The sequence below is a fragment of the Lates calcarifer genome, linkage group LG10 (assembly GCF_001640805.2).
Source record: "Lates calcarifer isolate ASB-BC8 linkage group LG10, TLL_Latcal_v3, whole genome shotgun sequence".
Taxonomy (NCBI): domain Eukaryota; kingdom Metazoa; phylum Chordata; class Actinopteri; family Centropomidae; genus Lates; species Lates calcarifer.
The window spans coordinates 2,044,856-2,069,266 of record NC_066842.1 but is presented as its reverse complement, the minus strand read 5'-3'; the positions used below and the strand labels follow the sequence as shown (position 1 = coordinate 2,069,266).

Here is a 24,411-nt window from a genome sequence, read left to right as displayed (position 1 = left end):
GATGCTGAACTGTAGATCAGTTAAAAAGACGTAGAGGTCATTATAAACCAGCGTTCACCTCCGATATCGAGCCAGGAAACTCTGCAAATATCAAGAATTATGCACTGAGTTTGGTGTGTGAGAGGGAGAGGGGGATCATGGGTAATATACATCATCGGGCTGTGTTTCAGTTCAGTGAGTTTGACTAGGCAGCAGATTTCGTGGTAATGCAGCAGGTAGTTGTCCAAATGTTGTTCTCTGGATCAGAGTCCCGGACAGACCGGGCAACTGACATCACCATCTTTACGCCGCGGCACTAATGGGGCAACAAAGAGTCACCTCGATGAGCGTGGCATTTGGTCTGACTTTGCACGAGGCACTCATATGAAATAAGTCATTTGCTGGATAATCTCTTTAACCTTATCACCGAATATTTATTCATCTCCGGGCCGCCGAGCGTTCGCCGTGAGACGCCGGCCATGACCGTGCTCGTTCAGCCAAAACTAAGGTGATTACTGGACGGGTGTCAGTGTTGACTGTATGCCGGGAGGATCCAGGCCGGCTGCCTGGGACACAAATGGGATTTGTCTCTCATGCAGAACATCAGACGTGGCTTTTTAGGCCACGGCAGCAGGGAGAGCATTACAAAAATCCCTGCTTCCACTCACCTTGGAGGCCTAATGGGCAGTTTGGGCCGCCAGTGATGCAGTCATTACCTCAGGCAGCCACTCTGGGACACAAATACAGGCTTAAAGCCACTTGACAGCACAGAAATCAAACAGAAATAACCAGGCTGAGGCACCGCTGAACATCTTCCCCCCCATGTGGCTGGTACAGGGCGTCCTCTCGCAGCAAATAGCAGTTGTCAGAATGAACTTGTCAGCAGACGTGACAGTGAAATCACAAATGATTGCACTGAAAAATAAATCTGAGATGTTACTCTGAGTTTGATGTTTTTGATAAAATGCGGCGGGGGTTTTTTTTTTTTTTTTCATCCTCTCCACTAGAGGTTAACAACTTTTTTCTTTCAGAGCACTGCAGCTTCCTCTCCCACCCCGCTGAGGTTATTTAGCAGCTAAACATCACAGAGCAGCAGGACTCTTCCAACACCATAACACACTGCAACTCAGGTTAACACCAGACAACACATTACAACCAAGTATGACCCCATTACAACACAAGTGAAAAAACAAGCTACGAGACGTCACTGAGTACATCTACATGCACACAAGCTCAGCTCTTTTATCAGCATCAAAACTTATTTCAGGGTGATTTAATCACTGATGCATTAATGTGTGGCGAGTACAGGGGCTGATTGTAAAGTGTCCTGGCTGGATCTCAGAGATGAACGCTGGCTTTTTAACTGATCTCCAGTTCAGCTTCACTCTGAACTCTCTGGTCTGATTCCAGCAGTTTAAGCTGCTGACTCTCACTCAGTTAGAGGGAGATCCAACCTAAAAAACTAAAGTTACACAGAGAAACAACAGGTGTTTGAATGGCTCCATTCTCTCTGTTACAAATCAAAATCTCACATTGTGATAACGATATGTATCGTCCATGCTACAGAGGTAAAACCCCTCGTTTAGGAACCTGGTCCGTCTCCCGTTCGTAGTAACCTGGTTCTGTTCTGACTCTCCATGCTGGTGTTCATGTTTCTACCTGCAGTGTGAACGGTGAAATGATGCAGAAATATATTTATTTTGCTCAGACTTTATGCTAGACTTTTTTGACGGCCAATACGTCAGTTTATAGTAAAGAGTTCTGGTCATACAGAACAACAGACATATAACAGCCTACATCTAAACAACAATAAAACATTCTGATCCAACAAATGTCATTTATTTAAAGTAGTCAGCACAACTGAACTTAAAATACTCAAGGGATTTCTACTTAGACATGTCGGAGTCGTGCTAAATGTTAAATAGTTGAGCCGAGTCACGAGACCAAACACTGTGAATGAAACAGCGGAGGTAAAACTAAACTTTTGCACAATATATGTTCATATGTAATAAGGGATCAGTGTTATTTATATATCTGGGTGTAAATGAGTGTAGATGAAGAACAGCGAACCTTAACACTGCAAACAGCTGCTACAAATTTTGCACACGTCCTTTTCAAAACGTCTGATATATATCTTCACATTGCACAGCCCGAGCGTCAGAGACCAACATGACACCTTGTTCTTTACTTAACCGTCGTCGTTGAATAGCTAAATAATCGTCCAGAGAGTCTGTGCTGTGTGGTGTAATCAACACTGCAGCCTCTGGGAGGGCGCCACCAGTGTTTTTATTTCATTATTTCTTTTATTGTGGGGCCTTCCTGTGTCCTATTCCTCCCAACCAGCGAGCCGTCAGATCTCCATCTGTAGACGCCCCTCGTCCTTAATGAAGCACTCATCAGGAAAAATCAATCTGCTGCCGCCATCGGGCCTTCTAATGGAAAGAAAGGAAAAAAAAGAAACATCTCTTTCATATTGATGAATGGGATTCTGTAATTAGAGCTTCAGCAGAGAAACACAAAGAGGACAGAGTTGACTTGTTTATCTGGGAGTCAGTTATGTTGGCTGTGATGTTGTCGAGCCTTTTTCCATCTGAGAGACGAATCAGAGCTGCAGGATAAAAGCTTGTGCAGAGGAGGAAGCAGCTGAACTCTCCTGCTGGTAATTATGGTTAATCTGCTGGAAAAGTCTCAGGGATATGAAAAGGTAAAGTCCATTTCAGCAGCCGAGGAACGCAGGTGGAGGTGAACTTGAGGTTTTCAGTCAGATTGTGACATTTACTGAACGCTGTGGAGCTCAGGCTTCTCGTCTGTCACCTGACTTTAAAGGACTCTTCCTCATCTGCTCGTCTGTTTTCCACCTTTGTTGTTTTTCTGTGGAGGCTCGTTGGTGCCAAGAAAAAGAAAAATAATAATTTAAGCTGCAAGCAGTGTTGAACAGGCCCTCGCACTTTTCTGTTGCACTACGTCTGTGGCTGAATATTGGCATGTAGACGTGTTCAGGCCACGTGAAGTTCGGCGCAGACTGGACGGTGTTTAACGGAGTTACAACAACTTCCTGTTGTTGCATTTCGAGTAAAGTTTGCAGTGTTTATAGTGATGCATGAATAATGTCTTAAGGCTTTCCTGCGATAGTACATCAACATTTAAAAAAAGGAGTTTCCTGTTGCTAGTAGGGGGCGCCAAGAATAGTTGAGTTATATTAACTTCCTGTTTCATTGAAATTTAAGGTGCCACCACGGCTACGCAATTTAGCGAAAGCAAAAGCTTTTAATAACTTTCAATCACAATCGCCTTCAGAGTATCCTGTTCATGTTTGAGGTCGATACGATAAAATCCATAGGAGGAGTTGGTTCAAATGCAACGTCTGTAAATGACGAAAAATGTTTCATGAAAACTCGATGTAGTGACACTTGAGGTTTTTTGACGCTGAAGCTTGAATGCAGCAGTGTCAGTTTCCTCCTCTTCCTCATTCTTCTAAGTCTCCGTCAAACTTATTTGTGGGTCAGGGCTTTTATACGGCTCCCCGTCTGCTTCCCCCTGCAAAGCCCAGAACTGCTGCAGAGGCAGAAGTGGAGCTGGGGCTTTTTTTCTTTTTTTTTTTGGAGGAGGGGGGGAAATCTCTCAGCAGCCCCGGCTGTAATCAGCATCCCCCGCTGCCTTTGCTGCATCTTCCCCTGTGGATTTATCGGTCTGGAAAAGCTTTGGAACGCCAACATTAGTCACTGGCTGAGATGGAGTCCATCCCAGAGACCCAGAAATTCAATTCTAGCAATCGGAGCAAAAGCACACCACAATGTCTCTGCTTGATAGTGGCTGATACGCTGACCTGAGGTCTGCTCCGGGGGCTCTCTGCTCACAGAATTTGAAATTTATACCCTCTGTATCTGGCTCATCTGAATAAATTGGAAACGGTTAGTGGAATTGGGTTTGTTGAACTTCTGACAGATCTCGCAGACGCTGCTTTTAAACGTAAAGAGGCCTCCTCGTCCTGAGCCGACACGATGAGCCACTTTTCGGCCTCAGTCTGCTCTTTTATGGTGCTGATATAAAAGCCAAGAGCTCTTATTTCTGCATCTGCCGCAGTCTAATAACCCCCCAATAAATGTTTGTTTATGATAACCTGTCTAGTCTATTGCCACCGCTTGTTACAGATCAGCTTCTTCATATTGAGCATTGGCATGAATACCAATGCTGAGAGGGAGAGGTGCTGCATTAACTCGTTTGTCACTATGTCGACAATATTAATGCCTTTTCTGCAGACTTGATAAAGACTGTTTCCCCCAGCGGAGCTCACTTTAATGTGCTGGAGTGCAGTTGTCACCGTGTCATAAACAAAGCCACAGCGAGGCAGGAAGCTGATACAGAAACTGTAGAAGCTGCATGACGACGCGTCATCAGACCACTAAACGCCACAAGAGGAATATTTCTACAGTCAACTTTATTATCTCTCATTCGTTTCCCCTTCAGGTTTTTCCGCAGGTTTGTCATCGAGACCAGTTTATTCCACACAAATGAAAAACAAAGTCACATTTAAACTTTAGTTTCGGCGAGGCAGCGACCAAAAAACTTTACTTTCATGACGTCTTTAGTCTCCTTCCAGACCTCTGAATCTCTGCCCAGAGTTTTTGAGTGATTCTAATAAGTCTGGTGGTGTTTTTTTTGTTTTTGTTTCAGGCTGTTTCCTCATCTGGAAAGTCAGTCTGAGCTTTGTTGGCACAATTAAGGAATTAAGACATCTTCTTCCTTTGCCAGAGACGAGACAAATTGCATCAGAAAAACTGACACAGAATTGGCGTTGGAAGCCAACCTGCAGAAGTAACAATCCCTAAAATTAGCATTGCTCTTCGACTTTGCTACGAAAAAAAAAAAAACTTTAAATGCACACAGCGACGGCTATCACAGCTGCCATGTCACTGCAGACCTGACCCAGGGACAGGGAGATGAATGGGCTGAAAGCAACATTTAGACTGGACCAATTTCAACCAGGAATGTCAGACATCTTGTAAACAGTGGCTTTAAAGGTTTGCTAATCAGTATTCTCAGACGACTGAGGCTCTGCATAGCAGAGACAGACACAGTTAGAGAGCAGCTGGTGAACATTGTGGAGACTTTAGCAGCTAAAGAGGTGGTGGAGACCAAAAACAGAGCTAAAACAGAGAGAATACTGGACTCCAAATGATATTGTCACTGTATAGACAACTTCATAACATGATAATGTGTCACATGTTGCCTTTTTAGCTCGTTCCTCTTGTTCCAAGTTGCCAAATATTAAATTAATGCAGCTTTAAAGAGGCTATATGTACGTATTTTAGTTCAAACGATTTTAAAATTAACTACAATTGCCAACAGAATGTGAAGAAATAACCCTTTCTGTCAGTATGGAGTCTTCCTGGTGACACTTGAAGAAAAAAAAAGGCTTTAATAACTCAAGGGAACAAGATCAGTGACTTGCGGCCACAATAAAATTATTATTTGTCAGTTGTTTATTGATTTACTCATCAGTAGCTGCTTGCAGACATGGGCATTTTTTACTTTATTTCATTTCATTTTAATCTTGAATGAATGAATTACAACGACAAACATTCGTAATTATTATTATTAACATTCGTCAGTAATTATTGTGGCCTCAGAATATGACCTTGTGACCAGTCACTAATCATTATTTTTTCATGGTCCTATGGCAGAAAATAGGCTGCTAAATAATTTGTGATTTTCCTTAATAAACTCTGTTTTCCAAGAAGAACCAAGAATTAACAACAACCCTCTTAAACAAAACCTTTAAAGTAAACTGAAAGTTAAGTCGTCTGCCAATCGATTCCATTCACTAGCTCTACTCAGTCTCCCTGTAAACCTTAAATTGGCACCAAAGTGGATAGGTGGAGTCTCCAACAGTTCTTACATACAGTCCCTTTAAAGTCACAAATGAACAATCCTGATAAAGGAGAAGCTGCATAAACTGTTTAGTTTCTAGTTCAGTTTAATCTGTGGGAGTAAATTCTACTTAACTGATGACTGATGAAGCCATTTAAGGCAACAGAATCAAAGATGTATGGCGGTCAGGTAGTAATTTATCAACATAAAACATCAAACCTTGTTTTTGCCTTGTGCTTTGAGGTGTAAAAAAAGGTATTACAGCGCATATATTCATTTAAAACCTGATAATGATAATAAATATTGGTTGCAGCCGTACCCTCAAGCCAAAACACATTGTCTCAGTGCGGCTTCCTGAGAGTTGATGTTGTGGAGATATAAGTTTTCACCTGACAGTGGTAAAACTCTGTGACAGCACCTGTATTATTGATAAGATGGATTTTTAATTAAAAACCCCTAGAAAGAAAATGTAGTTTGGAAGGGTGTCCTCCTGTTAAAAAAAGCAGTATATTATAATCTGGACATTTAGCTAACAAGGGGAGAAAGTCGTTTTTCATTTCACCGTGACTTTGATTTGTGAGGACCTGCTGCGTCAGCCACATCGTTTAAAAAGCGGCGACAGGAAACGACAGGAAACAAGGTGGTTTTAATGTGAGTGCCGCGGGGGCTCCGAGGTGTCGGCCTCACAAAACGAGCCGACTGTAAAACTTGAGCGGAAAAACCTTGAAGCTCCACACCGAGGTTCCTCTGATGATACACTTGTTCTCCGTGAGGGGGAATTATGCGGCGGTGCTGTATGGGAAGTGTAATGGCAATATGTTCATGTCAGGATGGATTGTTATGCTAGAATAGATTTTCTGCTCCGGCGCTGGAGTTTCCTCCCTCCAGCACATGGTGGGTAACTGATGTCTTACAAAGCCCAGCGGAGGCAGATCACTGTGGTTAATAGGACGTAACGTATACTGAGGCCTCTGCTTTGTTAGAGGAGGCTGGAGCACAGAGTGTGTGTACAGTATAATCATAGATATATGTGTGTGTATCTCCAGCCTCAGTGTTTTACTGTTAGACAACTCATATGCCTTCTGTCAGAGTGAGATGTTCAGGGTGGAGCTGGGTAGCTTAGCTTAGCATACAGACTAAAAGCAGGGGGGGAACAGCTAGCTTGGTTCTGTCCAAACTTGCCTCTACCGCTCGAGGAACTTTCCTCAAGTTTGGCACCGATGTCCACTTGGTCTCAAGGATTGGTGGTCAGAGGCCAAAAGTCAAAGGTCAAGGTTACTGTGACCTCACTAAAACACTTTTCTGACCATATAGTGGTGTAGGGATGATGTATTTGATGTTAGTGTCACCCTGGTTCCTTTTACAAAAAATGGGATTTTTTCATTGGGTTTTATCACAACAAATACACTGAATAATCAAAGTTTCTGATTTTTGTGAGAACCACTTTTTGTTTTAGGCCCTGTTTGCGATGATCTGTTGTTGCTCTTGGTCTGGTCTGGTCTGGTACTATGCCAGGCCAGTAGATGGTGATGTAACTTGATGAGTCTGCAGCACAACACAGCTCGATAGTTCACCAATATAAACTGTGAGCAACTGAAGTTTCTGATCCTTCAGGTTTAGTTGATCAGATAATCTTCACAGATGAACACCACTGTTCTGATGTTTGAAGCCTAAATCCAATCTCCAGAAGTAAGAAGCTAATGTTAGGCTATAAACCAACTACACCACGGTCACATGACGTCAACGTCTCCACCACTAAGCTTCCAACTGGTCATTTCATTTAGCTCTGAGCTCTTCTACAAAAGCCTTTCTTCTTAGAAAGTTAGTGAGAGTTTGAAAGAGCGTGAGTAGAAACACAACGAGGCTGTAAAGGTGGACTGGTGAGTAGATGGGTTTTCATGTTAACGTCCCCGACAACCTCTGTAGTCTCATTTAGACACTCGTTAGCAACCGCCTTTTTTAAGACACGTAGAAGTTTTTTATGTCATGAAACGTGAAAATATCTTGACCTTGTGTTAAAACCACAGACCTTATTTCAGACATTTAACCACAAACACACTGACTTTGGGACGAGGGAACAGGAAGTGCTAACGTGCTAACTAACATCCTTGTTTTAGGACTTATTCCTGCACCACTCTATTATTTAACTCCATAATTCAGCAACAGAAGTGACAGTTTGTTTTATATACATCTCTGTGTGTGCTGTATTGTTCCCAGCTGTAAGATAAATTTCTCCTGGTATCTTTTCATCACTGCGGTCCCACGTGTGAGGTCTTTCTCACGCACATGTCCTCTTGGAAGAACCCTGTGGAAAACCCAGTTAACGAGTCTGGCAGCTGATGTATGTGTTGCTCTCTGCAGCGGCAGAGTTGAACTAAAAACTCTTTTACCCAGACGGCAGAGGCAAAGATGTTTTGACAGATGAAGGTCACCTGTCTCAAAACACTAGTCTGAAATTGGTCAAAGCTTCGGAGAGGAAAAAATTGAAATGAACATACTGCATCAGTCCAAGTTCCACAGTCTGGAGCTAACAGTCGCTTGCCAACCCTCGGCTCACCATGCCATACGGGCAGAACGCTCTGTCTTTACCGGTTCTTGGTCGGCCTGTTGTTGGCATGCCACTCAATATGGAAACAAAACGGGGAAGTTCAGTGAATGGAGTAGATGCTCGATTGATTGATGATTTTTTCCCCCTGAACTTACTTTTGAAACAGCAGAACAATATTTTTAGTGTTAGGGAACCCAAACCCAACAAATTACCAAACCAACGCTACGAAGCTCTTCAGAAACACAAGTATTTTACACACAAAACAAAAAAGTTAACCATTACATCAAATGTTAAAAATATATGGTATTAGGCTATTTAGTGTAGACAGCATTCCCAAAATGTAACTTGTACGAATCCAAAAGGCACCGAGCCGAGAGAGTAAGGTAACTCCAGCTACTGATTTTTGTTGAGTGAGAGGTTGTTGGGTTGTAGTTACATATACACGGTATCAAAGTGTTTACGAGCCCAAAATGGTCTCATATCAAACTTTGTCTTTGATTGCTATGACGGCAGCTCAGTTTAACCTGATTTGCTATGAATATACTGATTAAAATCCATGTAATCGACAGCATTTTTAGCAACCAATAATCATCAATTAAGTATGCCCATCCCTAATAATGAGAATATGAAGTTAATTTACATAACTGACAATGCACAAGTGTGTTTATATCGAATGTAGCAGTAAAATATTCACAGATAACATGTTCATTTTTCCACCTAAACATCAAATCTTGCAGTACAACATCCATCTGTAGTGACTCCAGCTTTATTAAACTGTTTTCTGGTTCTGTTCAGACTCTCACGGCTCTTGGTTCAGGTTCAGAAAAGATCCTGGTCTGGTTTAAAACAGAAAAACTTCAAACCATCTTTTTCAAACCGTAACCAAAGAGCTTTTTTTGCCGTGAACCACACACGGGACTGGATGTGAACCCTGGTCTCTGATGTGACAGTTACTTTGTACGCCCTCCGCCATCCAACCACCTCCTGTTGACTCTGCTGCTGTTAATAAATGTGCGGCTTCATGTCTTCAAAAGCAACGATTCCTCTGAACATAATCCACCCAGCGATTACACCCCACTCCCTTCAAAATGTACCTCAGTGCAATAAAGTTGAAATTAATCTATGTTGTAGTTCTCCACTGTATCTGTTGATTGATTATCAATCATGTTGTGTAGAGACGTCACGTTACAGCGTGGGGAAATATATATTAGCTTCTATTTCTTCCCCCCAGCCCTTCAAGCTGTAGTGTCGAATGCTTCCCAACTACAGATGGGGAGAGTGTTGAGGGAGTACAGTTGCTCTTTTGATGATGTTTCATTTGAAGTCTTGTGATGTGGAGGTAATAGCTGTAGCAGCATCTCCGGAGTGAGGACAGTGGACGTCCAGACGAGGCTGATAGCTGTTAGCTGAAGGCAGCGGTGCATGGCTACTGCTGCTGCTGCTGCCGCCGGCTGGTCGGTCATTTCACGCCTGTCTGGGCTTCCTGGAGCGCGCTGTGAAAAGCAAAGTGGATGAAAAACTCCGTCTGGGGAGGACAGGCTCGGTGTGATGTGTTTTCAGTGTCCAGTCTGGAAAACCTGTGGCGAAAAATCGACAAAACACTTCCTTTTAGTGACATCTGAGTTCCTGCATGTTGTAGTCAGTCAGGCTCTTGTTGTGTTTCAGGTGCATTAGACAGATATGTGAGGCAGTGCTGTCCTTTTGGTTTTCCTCAGTGAAATTTTTATTTCAAGAGAAAATTATAGTCCAACAACAATCGTCTTAAACAAAGCCTTTAAAGTTGAACTAACAGAAAGTAAAACAACAAAGATATGCGGCAGAGTCAAATCCAAAAAATTAACAAGCCAAAGCTACAGCACTCGACACAAACACAACTGAGAGTCTTTTAGACACAATATAAAAAAGTTATCACTGGTATTGTGATGAGCTTTGTTATTTCTTAGCTCATGGTCCCACATCAGACTTCTCCGTCTCTCATCATTTGATTTAACCGGTGACTTTTGCGAAGTTACAGTCAGTGTGTAGATTTATTGTCACCACAACAAACATAAATGCGGTGACAAGGATGTAGGGCATACATCTGATATCTTCTAAATGCTTGAAAATGGAGTTACAAACCAGAAAATGTTGAACAATTCTACAAACTCTGATTTTGTCGTCCTCACAAAAAAGCAATTTGTGCAGGGAACACCTCATGTACTTTCATATCTGTATAATTGCACTCTAAGTAGTATCTTGGGAAATTCTGTATCAGTTCAAATAACTTTTGGCAGCTCCTAAGTCCAAAAATATCCAGAATATTGGTGCCAAATCACCTTGAGAAACAAGTGTTGATTCAACCCTGGTGTCAGATGATAATTCTTAAGTGCATTTCACTTGTTTCATACATGCCCTTCCACTTAACACATGCTCGAGCTGTAATTGTCCTATTTTCCTATGTTAGCTCTCGTCTGTTTCCTCTGTGGTTTTCTATTACCCTCCTGCTGCTGCATCGACCTGCTCTCCCCACAGAGATCAATAAAGTTTAATCGAACGTAGTCTAATCCAACCCTGAGTGCTGTTCAGTTTCCTGTCTGGTTCTGATGATGTCGGTTTTTCCTGTTTTTCCCCATTGTTTCCTGTCCAGGCGATGGCTCAGCAGGCGTCGGCGGGGCGGCGCTACCTGCGGGCATTCGTCAGTGGCTTCTTCGTCGCTGTTCCCGTCACGGTCACCGTCCTCGATCGATTCGCCTATGTGGCACGAGTGGAGGGAGCATCAATGCAGGTGAGACGAACACACAAAGACATCCACCAATCAGAGAGCAGGAGAAAAAAAAACCCTCACACTGTCTGTCTCTGGAGACGTCCCGGAGGTCAGGGGGAGGGGAGGCTGCAATTTCTAGATCTCTAACTTTACAAACTGCTGATAACAAGGAGGTCAGAAGTCACAGCACCATGACAACATAGTGTGTTCTGGGAAATAAGGCTGAGAGAAAAGGCTGAGAAGCTGTTTTTGTAACTTAAAGCTTAACTCTGCCATTTTTTTCTTTTTCCATACCACCATTTAAAGCCACATATTGCCTGCTTGCCTGACTCTGCAGCTTGGCTGCAGAACAATAAATGCACTATAAAACAAATTCTCTATATAGTTTGTGAGTGTGTAGACAAGCTGCAGGTGAGAGGAGAAGAAATGAAGAAGTGAAGTATGGCATTTCATCAAATTAAAAACATAATTCACACATGTACTTGGTGCTAAATTTAGATTTTCCTCCTTTAGATATGATAAAATCTGGGCCTCTGAGTTCTGTCACAGAACCTTTGGGTCCTCTGGGTTGTGGGGTGGGTGGCCTCCATGGATTTGGCTTGTTCCAGATCATCCACAGATCCTGAATCTGACTGGGATCTGGGGAGCTTGGAGGCCAGGTCAACACATATCAAGCAATTTAAGTCCCATTCACACCTCGAGCCAGGTGATCCTAAAGACTCACATGATGTCAGGGTGGGTCAATGACTCTCAACACCACTTCCAAGAATTAAAATCCCAGAGACTCCCCAACCAGCCTCTAGAACTGAGGAATCGTTTTTTGTGAAAGGTAAAACATCCTCAAGAAACCTAAAAGAACTCCAGTTGCATTGTCCTGCTGGGGGAGGCCCCTGTTGCCATGGGGGGTTGTTCTTGGTCTACAACAATAATAGTACGTGTCAAAGTAACATCCAGATGAATGAAGGATTCAAGGTTTCTTTTGCTGTTGATATCTGAGCAGTTACTCTGTTGCCCTGCAGAGGTTAAGACTCAGACTGACCGATCTAATCAGTCATAGATGAACAGAGAGGAGTCTGCAGATCTTTTAAGCAGGCCTGCAAAACATTGAGGTGGAGGACTCCGACACTGACGTCTCCCCTTGCTCAGAGATCCTGGGATATGATGCAGGTGTTTGTTTGCAGTTGTAATTTAATGCACCATCTTAGAGTGAGGATTATTTATGCAATCAGTACAAAAACTGCCTTAGACTTTTTCTTTAACCCTGAAGAAGACAAACATTCTGCAGAAAACACCTCAAAAACTTGCATCCTTTAAAATTAATGATGACATTTTGCTGTTTTAGTATTCAAAACCTTTAAAAAATATCTACAAATACCTATAAAAATCTCATGATACCCATGTTATCAATATCAAATGACCCTGAAAAACGGTGTCGGTTGAACCCTGGTGTGGTTTGTTAAGTCTAGAAAATATTCCTGAGTCATTTTTTAAGGAAGTGCTGACATTTAGTTTGTTTAGTTGTGAATTATTGAGTTGGAAGAGGACACCATATGCATACTGCACAAGAAATGGACAAACTAAATTAATAAACTGATAAAAGTTTTAGTGCTGGATGTGGTTAACAAGCCGTGCCCTACCTGCTCCGCACAAAGTCAGCATTTTTTTTTTTTTAAAAAGTGGTAACTAGGAGTTGCAGGCGGCCATTTTGGAGGCAAGACAACTCCACAAACACTTCACGCATGGCATGGCCTCTTTTATTCTCAAACCGTAAACAACCTGCACTACTCTGCACTACTCATCTGAGAAGCAGAAAAAAAAGGAAAAAAACAAGTGCCTGTTGGGTTTTGACCGAGTTCGTTTCCTGTCGTGCAGCTCATTATCCCCGACATGCATTGCATTATGCATAAAACAATCTGCTCTCTATTTTTAATGAGCATGAATATTAAAACTGCATGTTGCTCTTTGGTTCACGTTGTATATTCATGTTGACTGTGTGATGCTGGGTCACGAGGCCGCCCTCGACAAGAACTTCAAATCTAACGAAAATAATGAATGAAACCAAACAGTTGTCGTCTTTTAAAGGAGGAAACCAGTCGACTAAATGAGATGTTTACACTCTTTTAGATGTGAGAGACACTGTTGCTCAGAGTAACGCAGCTCCTGGGTTCACTCCGGTTAAGGTTTTATTCTGGTTAATCTGTTTATGTGAAGCTTTGATCCCCTGTGATTTACTCTGTCTGACGCATAAATAAACAAGTTAACATTATATTCACGTCCACAGCTGCAAAAAAGAAAGTAAAAGCTCTTTATTCTCTATCAGACTGAGTAGTACGCTGCTGTTATTAAAAAGTAAAGACACAGTGACCCTGGGAGTGGCAGTGAGTCGTCTGCTGCTGGCCGCTATCTTGTTTTTTTGCGAGACATCACAATGTTCCCATAATGCTGTCTGGGTGAAAGATCTTCTGCTCCTGATTACTGCTGCTCGCGGTGTGCTCCCTGTCTGTAGTCTTTATAATACAAAACCACACATCATCGCCATGTTGTGGCCAAGGCTGTTCCTTTGTGCTGCAAAGTCCCAGATGCAGTGAAAGTGATGAAGTGATGACGTCCTCACGGGTCAAAGAAACCCTCTTTGTTTGCTGCTGCTGGGTTTTAGTTGTTAAATGATGAATGATGAATACTCGGAAGGAGAGCATAAAGACAGTTTGATGCACAAGTTGTTGCTTTTGGTGTGATCAAAAAGTTCTGAGACTGCAGCACAAGCAAAAAAGGTATCCACCCTCGAAGTAGTCCTCTTGTGCCACACTTGAAATGCTCCCTGAAAGTCCTGCTCTGTAAGATGGATCTCCTCCACTGTGTCAAAATGGTGATCTGTCTGCTTCAATTTCATTTTGGGGCAGAGGAAAAAGTTGCTGGGAGCCAAATCCAGTGAGTAAGGCAGATAGGGAGTGGGGATGGGCATAATTAATCGATTGCTCCAGAATCCATTTCCAGCTAAGATATAACAAAGCTCATTATAAACGTTGCAATGCCTAAAAGACTCTCAGTTGTGTTTCTGACGAACGCCATAGCTTTGGTTTGTTAATTTTTTTTGGTTTGACTCAGAATCTCTGGCTCCTTAGTTTAACTTTAAAGACTTTGTTTAAGAGGATTGTTGTTGTCTTCTTGGAATAAAGATTTCATTGAGTAAAAACACACTTTCTTTAGCAGCCTATTTTCTGCCGTAGGCATTTTCAGCTTAAAAAATAACAATTACTTGGCAATTGATCGTTAATTTTCCTGATGATCGATCAAGGACATTTCTTCAAAGGCCCATCCCTTAGTGGGGAGCGACGATTGTGTTGGTGCAGCCAAAAAACTTTGGCGTCATGAAGGAGCACCTGTCATGGCGTGCTACAGTGAAGGTTGTTTATGTTGAATATCCTCCCTCAGAATGATGCAATAGAACTCGCCATTGACAGTCTGACCCTGGCAGATGAATTCATGGTGTTCAACCCCGCAATTGCTCTTGGTTGCACTCCTGCCTTCTTTAGTCTTGAAGACTCCAACCAAACGGTCACAAAAATGCATGTAACACTGGTCCTGATGCTGACTCACGAATGACTGGCTCTTGAAAGTTATTGCTCACACCTGGTGCATGCACAATACAGGGCTGTGCTCCATTTGTGCACAACAGGAACAGTCTTGGAGCTTTTCAATCACACCTTGTACAGTATATCTGTAACAAAAATAATTGGTGCCTTTGTCACTAGAACTCCTTGGATTGACCAACCTGTTCAGATCAAGGCAGCTACAGCAGTTTCCTCTTTTAAAAATGATTTATTAGCTTGACTTATCTGATTTTACCTGTTTATGCTCTCATGTTTTATTCTTTTATATCGTTCCCAGTCCATTTCCATCGCTTTCTCCTGATGATGGTGGCCATGTTTTCTTGTTGGCTGGGTAGGTTTTGGCTGGCAATGGTATTGAGAAGGTGTATTGTGATTGAGTGGCGTTGGACAGTGGAGGGAGAGCTAGAGACCCTTAACTCGTGTTTTCTTTTGCTGAATTTCTTGAAAATTTTGGAAGGAAACCCACCTGGTGCCACCAGTTACCCTGTTACCATGGAAACATTAGCTCAGAATTAAGTTGGAGCTAGGGCAGCTAACTTTTTAGACATTTATTTTTGTGAAATATTCAACTCATATCTTTGTGGAACAGGCCCCAGGTCTTATACAGGCAGGATAGACAAAACTGTGGGATATTGGGCTTTGGTGCTGATGAAATAACTAAACCTGCATACCAGACTTGAGACCAGTTGCCCAGCAACCAGCAGCAGAGTTACCAGTCCCAACCAGGAAGTAGTCACCCCTATAAAACAGCAGATTTGTCCTTTAATCAGAGTAGGTTCAAACAAACCTGATATAATGAGTGAGCTTCAGAGCTGTTTCCCTCATGTTTCCAGGCTTTATGCTAAGCTAACTGACTGCAGCTTCATAATTATCATGCATGTATGAATGTGGTATCAATCTAAACATCCAGCTCTCAGTGTGAATGTAAATACGACTCTGTGGTCGTCAACATTTTCCTGACAGTTGAATGTTTTAGCAGCAGGTTCATCACAGAACAGCAAGAGACAGAAAAACACAGAAACACACACACACACACACACACAGCTAGACCGAGGACAGAGTGTGTGTGTGTGTGTGTGTGTGTGTGTGTGTGTGTGTGTGAATTATCCCTCTTTCTTTCTGCAGTGCTTGGGTTGTTGTCATGGAAACAGTGTTTTCTGAGCTCCAGAGAAATGGCTGGTTATGAATATCTGCTGTTTGAGTTCTTAATTTATGTCAGAGAGGAAAAAAAGACAAGCATACATGTTCAAACTAATGATCCTTATCTTGGCTGAGTTTCATTTAAATTAACTAAAAATACTATTATACTAATACTAATACTAAAGATTCACATGAACATATGAATTTTGTAAAGTTTCACAAACTGTGAATGTATTTATGTTAATGTCATTATTAAGTGATTTCTGTTTTAGTCTCTTTTCATACTGTTCTACTGCACATCATGCATTCCTTATCCTTTATTGATTAATACTGATTAATTAATATTACAAACTGTTCTCTTAACTATGCAGTTTCCTAATTTAATGGTCATGTAATCCATGGAAATCAACATCAAGTTTACATAAATCACGTTTAAAGTTTTATTATTGTTGCATTTGAATGCAGTTTATGTTCAGATAGACCCTGAATTACCTTGCAGTGTTAATATGATAAAACAATGCAGGTGAAACACATCTATCTTCTCCAGGAAGGCATTACATTACAGTTGGATATTCAGTAATTAAATTAAGTTGCAGTCACTGTTCTTGCTAACACTCTAACCTGCCAAACACTGTTAAAAAAACTTCAGTTCTTTCTGTTATTTCCCTCCAGACTCCTCTCCTCCAGCACAAAGTAGAAATTTTTCACTCAAGCTGAAACATTTTCAAGCTTCACAGATGCGTCTTCATCTCAGTTTGCGCTTCCTGGAAACACATCTATCCTGTCCGTCTCTATCTTTGATCACATTTAGATGGACTGATGGACCAAAGGAAATCATCCGTAACACTTCTGATAGCAGAACTGCCTTTTACTTCTTAAAGACATAATCCTGTTTTTTGTATTAGTATTTTAGATCTTGACTTTGGAAGTTAAAAGTTTCTCCACCCCTGCATCATGTCTGGAACCCCCCCCCAAATTAATGACCAAACAATCTGCTGCAGCCAAAGTGTCACATTTTTACATTTTCCTATAAATTCAGACTCAGTGCAGCAGCAGCAGTTTCCGAAACAATCCAGCATGTAATATGGTGAAATATGCCTGTGAGGGGAGCTGATGAAGTACCCAACTCTAACTGATAAACTCTCAGGCTGACAGCACTCACAGGGATATTTATTTTGGGGTGGGGGGGGACGGCGGCAGATAAGAGATATTCTGTCCATTACCCCAGCGAGCGTGAAATGGCCTGCGCGCATTCCTGTTTAATGAAACCGTTGTTGTGTGTCGTGTTGTTCGCCGCTGTGAGTGGGCTTCGTCACATGTGGATACTTTAGCAAAGTGACACAAACCAAGTTGTAAGAATAATGATTATGTTGTTGTTGTTTAAGTGGGGAGAGAAGGGGGGGTTTAGGATGGGGTTTAGGATGTGACAAAGCTGTCATGGAGGACAGGGTTGTTGGGAGCTTTGTTTAACACAGTGAGAGTGAAACAAACTGAGGGTCCAAAGTGTTGAGTGTTGTACATTTGATTTTTGTCTCTAACCATTAATGATTTTTATTTTTTGTATTCATTCAAATACATTTTCTAACAAACATTTTCATAAGTAACCCTTAAAGGTGCTATATGTAAGTTTTTGTGATGCTGCATAGCTAACGTTAGCATTTATAGCTGTTTACTTACCAAAAGCAGCAGCCATTGCTGTGTTTACAACGACAACAGGTTAGAATATGTCCTCTAGGTGGTGCTACTTCTTCATCCTCTCATTTAGGACTGAGGGCAGAGGGGACTCCACAGTGACTCACTATTGCAAAGTGGTACTACAAGCTGGTTAGCATGCTAACTTCATTATGTAGTGATAGCAAACAAACAGCTTTTTACTTACCAAGAGCTTCAGCCATTGTTGCGTTTACAAGACAAGAAGTTAAGATATGTCCTCTAGGTGTTGCTACTTCTTCCTCTCATGTTGGACTGAGGGCAGACTGGACGCTATAGTGACTCACTATTGCAAAGTGGTATTACTAGACAATTCTAGCTGGTTAGCATGATAACTTCACCAGAAGGAAAGAAGTGATATAAATAAAAACGTTAGTTAGTTAGTTAACATTAGCATAGCTTCCTATTGCTAGAGACAACTCTTAGTGAGTAAAGGAATGATTTTTGATGCTACATTCACAATGTTTCTTCTAGTCTAGGTAAGTAAACTGCTGCTAATGCTAAAATTGGTTACGTAGCAATAGCAAACAAACAGTTGTTTACTCACCAAGAGCTTCAGCCATTGTTACTCAAACAAGAGGTTAGAATATGTTGGGCACTGTTACTTCTTCCTCTCATTTTGGACTGAGGGCAAACTGGAAGCTATAGTGACTCACTAGTGCAAAATGGTGTTATGAGATGGGGCTAGCTGGTTAGAATGCTATCTTCGTTAAAAGAAGTGAATATTAGCATTGTTTTCCACCAATGGAGACAGCTCTTAAGAGAATAAAGAACTGAAGTTTAATGCTACGTTTGCAGCGTTTCTTCTAGACTGGTAAATAAACAACTGTTAATGCTAATGTTAGCTATGTAGCAATAGCAAAAACTTAAATATAACACCTTTAAATTTGGAAAATCTCATTCTCAGTGAGTGGATGGCATTTACTCATCACAACACCATAAGTCTGTTTATGTATTAGAATTACTTCCTATCATCAAACCAGCAGCTTGTTTAAGTTCACGTTAGTTCAGTACAGACTTTATAAAGTATTTTTTTAAATTTTGGGATCACAAAAGTCCAACCTGAGATGAAATGTCTTTCCTTTGAGAACAAATCAGCAACCAAAAGGGTTATGATGGCTCCCCAAAGTTTTGCCTTAATTTGACAGAAATCAGAATAATGTGGTGGGACTTTAAGTGAAGACATTGGTGATTCAAGGAAGCTCCAACATGTGAAATATGAGAGTTGGTTTCCAAAAAGCACTGATGAGACTTGTGATGCTGAAAAATTACAATGATTACATGAATTTTATTGTTCCCTGCAATTTAAAGGGGAATTACTGAGTGGCTGCTTATTCAGAAAGCTAAAATGCTGAAGAGTCCTTGATCGCACTAATAGTCCCTGCTCGCAGCTGCATTTCCACACAACGATATCAAAACATTGATTAAAAAACAAAGAGACAAAAACTACAAATCACTCTCTGGTGGATTACTCAGTTACAAATTTTCCAGGCTTGATTTTCAGACGATATTGAAATGAGTTTAAACCAGTGTTTGCCTGAAAAGGAAGGAAATTTATTTAAAACTGGATTATATGCTCTGTAAAATAGTATGAAAACCACTTGTTTATGTTCCTTTTATATTCTAAGATTGAGAAGTTTTTGACATTATAGAGGCATCAGTTGACAAAAATATAAAAGTTAGTTTCACCCTCAAAATATAGCTGGATAACTAGGGCCGAGGCCAGCAGCAGTGTCCGTGAAGAGCTGTTATATCACTGTGTTAAATCATACGGAGGTGTTGGTCTGAACCTGGTGTTACCTGGAGTACTGTTTCATATGGTTGTGTGGAATATAACTCTAAAACTTTCTCTCTGCTTTGGGAGAAACTGTCCCTAAAGCTGCTATATGCAGCATTTCACCATCCATAAATCAGCAGCACATAAATTTTGGGACACTGCTGTAATAACCATAAGGGACCTCGTTAAGGTGGTGTGATAATTCACAGTCGTCAGGTTGGTGAGAAGCTGAGCGAAAGAACAGGAGAAACCGACAATGAATGATGCACAGAGGCTTAGAGGAACTGATAAGCTGGAGAAATGTCCTCCCTTAAACTGTTTTCTGATTATTCTGTTCCTGAAGTGAGTGGAATAAGAGTTAAAACCCCTCGTTTTTGTTACAAAAATGCAGATGTTAAATAGCTTAATAATTTTCTCACCTCTAAAATCTAGAAAACCCTTAAAAATTAGCATTTATGCAGCAGAGCTGTCTATAAAACTAACTTCATTTGGTTAAAAGGACAAAACTTTCAGTTGTGGCTCCATTAAATGCATTTCAGTGATAGTAATGATGTGTGGAATAATGTATGACTTATACTTTGAATGTAGTTTAGTTAAAAGCTGAATTATTCAAACTAAATGGATGTGAAGCCTAATGACACTAATTTTCCAAATCAAGGTGCAGCAGAGTTGGTGCTGTCATCCACAGTCAAATGCATTAAAAAATAATAAAATGGGGACCATGAACATCTGAACAAATCTTTAAGGCCTTTATTCAACATTTTTTGAGCAATTTGTGTCTCCAGAGCTGTAAGTGTGGCTGAAAAGTGTCTGACAGTCGAACTTGAAGCATTGTTTAGCATTAGCGGCTGACAGCTAGCTGGTTAGCTTTAGCCCAAAGCTGGGGAACCCCCTGGGCCTTCAGGGAAATGGACTAATCACAGTTTTTCTTCCGCTGGTATCTGGGCGAATCAGTGATTGATTTTGACAGTTGACTTAGCCAATCATAATTAACTGAGTTGTGGGCGGGACAGTAACCTGACAACATCCGGGCATTTGTGAATACTTAATCTGATCAGCTAATTTTAAAGTGAACTCATAAATTTGGAGCTGAAACCAAATGTTATATTAAGAACTTGTGTTTTAGACGTGGTGTGCAGGCTAACGGCTAACGGCTAACAGTAAGCTAGCGGAGTGAGGGAGTGGGTGAGCATGCGCAGAGCTGAGTAAGCAGCATAAACTATCATATCATCCACATTTTGCGGTAAAAACAATACATTAAGCAGTTCTTCCAGCAAAGAAGAGTTCCTGGATTCTGTTTGTACATTTTTTAGATGAGTGACATGAATAAGCTGCATTTAATTCTCTGCAGTTCAAGGAGTTATAAAACTAACCAGCTAGCTGTGTAGCTGCTAAAATGTTGATAAAAGAGCAAGGCTCCAGTTTGCAGTGACAGCAAAGCCCCTGTTTCATTTTGTATCACTGCATCTCTGACATTAGTTAATAACCTTTTAAAAATTATCTGAACATCTGGATGCCAGCTGCTCCTTCATGTTTGATTTTCACGTCGCAGGTCACCATGACATTTAACCACCTGTATTGTTCAGGTGTGAGAGAAGACAGAGCTACATGTCTATGTATGTGTGTCCAGATAAACAGGCCAAGTACAGACATGAGTGTGGGTGGGTGTTGTCGACCTTTTGACCAAACTATATTTAGACGGTTTAGTTCTGCTCTATTACATGTTCCACTGACTCACCATTGCCCATCACCTCATGTGTCTTTGTCCTTGCAGGTCCATGTTTGTATTTATATATTTTGTGTGTGTATGAGAGTGGAACTGTGCAACATAACGCGCCTGTATGTGTACAGTATATTCAGAGTTATTTGTGTGTATTTATGTGTATTTATTTCCTGTGTGTTTGTTTGTATTTTGCAGCCGTTCCTGAATCCGGAGGGGGGATCGGAGTGTGACGTCGTCCTCCTGAACCGCTGGAGTGTGAGGAACTATCAGGTCCAACGAGGCGACATCGTCTCTGTCATGTGAGTAACTTGAGAAAAAGCGTCACAGACACACAACATATTCATGAAGTCACCAGCTGCAGGTTGAGATAATTGATGGCTTTTAGAAAGGACTTAAGGCCTTGTTGCTCTCACTGCACAAAATACACACTAAATATCAGATAAAATAAAATAATATAGACGATTAAAGCTAACAACAGGGAGCAGTCTGATTAGAAACAGCTGCAGTATTTTAAAAAGTTCAGGAGCAATAATGTAAAATCTGTCGAGGACGTTTTCCCCTTTTTTACATGGCAACTGCTTTTGAAATGTTACTTCTCTGAGAACAATAGGAGCAGTCTTTATCTGGCTTTTTGTGGCTACAGGGAGATGAGTAATTCTTATAAATAATGTAATTTTTTTGTCAGACTGTCAAAGCCAAGCTGTTGGTGTAGCAGTGATATTTCACCACTTTAAACTCAGTGACACAGTGTGGCTGAGCTGAAGCTCATAGCCAGAAATTCATTTGGAGGAGATGTAAGGACCTTGTTGTTGCTCTGATATTGTTGCTTTTTGGCGGCATCTTACTTTTTGTTAATCAGGTTTTTGGATGGTAATGATAAGTGGCGCTGTGGCAAATGCAAACAGGGCTAACAGCAGAGAGCTAATTGGTTTGTTAGAGCTCTCAGCCAATCAGAGGCCTGTGAAATATTCAGAGGGATGTGAAGTTGGGTTTGACTTGTGTCAACAGAGACAGATGAGCTGCAGGGCTCCTGACAAATCCAAATATAATTGATTTCAGTGGGGTTCAACCACATCAGTGTGTTTACAGCTTGACTGTATTTGAACGTAAAGTTGATGCGAACTGTGAAGTTGCAGCTAGTTGGTTCAGTTTGTTGAAAATCAGTGTTTCTTTTGTGGACATACGTTTGTTAGCTGAGCTGCTGCTAATGTTAGCTCAGCTTGTTTTTGGGTTAGGATTCCTTCAGTGTTGATCTTTCAGGAGGTTTTTACAGGAAGCTGAATTATCTGCAGAGGCCTCGTCCTCTCCAAAACAAACAGACCAGGTGATTCAATCCTGTAAAAACACTGAATAAAACAGTTTCATCTTAAAAATCAGTGTTGGTGGACAGGAGGGGCTGTTTGTTAAGCTCGTTCAGATGGAGATGCACAGATGTACCTAACTGATCCAGTGTTACAGCAGCAGTGACAGCAACAAGTTGGTAACAACAAAAAAAATAGAAATATCAAAATGTTTAAGGAATATAATTATAAAAATATAAAAGCTAAGAAAATGCGGATGAGATATGAAGATATGTTACTGGCTTTGAATGATGAATAAATATAAAAGTGCAATATTTACATCTACAAACAGATGTACAAAACTGGCAGTGAAATGAGTAAAAACTATGCACAGTATCCCAACTTAACAGACGTGTAACTCTTTCTGTGATAAGATCCAGACATCCAGTGACCAAACTCCTTCATTTGGTCAAAGGTTATAAAAAGTTACAGTAATAAAGTAGTCGGCTGAAAATGTTTTATTATCCGGCCAGCTGGGCTGACAGCAGGCGAGCTATGGAAAACTCTGTTGGCTTTACACTAAACTCACCACTATGTTCACTTCTTTCTTATTTGTGCTGTAGTCGGCTGTAAGCAAAACATGGCTGCAGAGATTGATGGTGAGAGAGAAAAACATGTCTGACAACGACACTGAACATTAACCCGACACATGTTAATGCTCCACAATATATTTGGCTTCCTCTCAGCTTTAATGGTGATAATTTTACTGTACTGAAGAACAGAGATCTAATTCTACCAGGACCTGAGTTAAAAGAGATGATGTTGGTAGACAATGAATATTTGCTGTGTCCCGAGTCATCATCCTGGTTCTTACAGTGCACTGCATGTTTCTGTCTTTGTCAGTGTGAACGCACTTATGCACTCAGAATAGCAAGTGTAAGTGTGGGAGCATGTAGATATAGACACAGTGTTTGTTTACATTGTGCTGTAACATCCTAGTTAGTGGTCTGCTGGGATTGTAAGTTGCCTCTGTTACACATCCAGACGTCTTCCTTTGTGGCGAGAGGCCTGTCTGAACCTTCAGGCTAAAGCACAGGTGTATTGTGGGACTGAAATAAGCACTGGTACTGATCCGGCTGTGGTACAGGTACAGGTATATTCTCCGTCACCTTCCTGTTCAGCACCGCAGCAGAAGCCTTTGGAAGTGAGCGAACATGCTTCCAGCACACCTGAACTGAAGTCAGCTGTGAACCAAACCTAATAACGCAGCACAGGAAGGTCCGTAAACAAACAACGCAAGACGAGTCGTCACTGCTCATTAGACAAACTTCGCCTGAGATTCACCGCGAGCGTTTCCCACATCTGAAACGCAGAGCCGCCACCGTCCTCGGTCCCAGACGTTCTGCGAAAGTCACACGCATTGATTCAAAACCTGCTCAAGCCCCCGCCAGCTGCTCCGAGATCAGCCGAAAGTGAGATTTCACATGGGGAAATTGACAGATTTGACTGTCGCTCGGAGCTGTTTGATAGCGCGAGGACGATGCTGTCAGTGTTTTTTTTTTTTTTCATTTGGAGGTGTTTGCTGTTGCTGTGCAGCCTGTGACAGGAGGACAAACCCACCTCTGTAATTACCCCTCGATGGCAGCCTCTCTCTGTTAGGAACATGCTGTTTTGCTTTTTGTTGGGGGAAGAGATGTTTCCAAAAGCCTCTTCCTGGCAGAAGAGAGCAGAGAGAGCAGCTCTGAACGGTAATTTAACCTAATCTGAGAGGCTGAGAGCGGCTTCACATTTGGCTCTTGTGTTGTGGCTGAAGTCAGGAAGAGTCTTGAGAGTAATGGTCCAGCAGTGCAGCATCACACAGCTGGACAGGCACTGAGCATGTAGAGCTTTAAAAAACGGCTTAAAATGGAGACTCTGGCTCTGTAAAGTTCATCCGAGCCTAGAAACACCCTGACATTTAAATTCAACCTGGCATTATCAGCCCACCTGGCACCCCCCTTTTTGAAGGAGGCGATTTCTCCTCAAAGCA

At 41.5% G+C, this 24,411-nt stretch overlaps 1 protein-coding gene across 1 annotated transcript in view; it reads left to right on the top strand.

The window, feature by feature from the left end:
• The window catches only part of immp2l (inner mitochondrial membrane peptidase subunit 2), a 124,678-nt gene that overhangs the window by 1,812 nt on the left and 98,455 nt on the right, over window positions 1-24,411 (top strand). Inside the window, exons 2-3 of the mRNA XM_018691636.2 lie at window positions 11,025-11,162; window positions 21,298-21,401. Coding sequence (XP_018547152.1) covers window positions 11,028-11,162; window positions 21,298-21,401 — 239 coding nt within the window. The 5' untranslated portion in view covers window positions 11,025-11,027. The remainder of the gene's footprint in view (window positions 1-11,024; window positions 11,163-21,297; window positions 21,402-24,411) is intronic.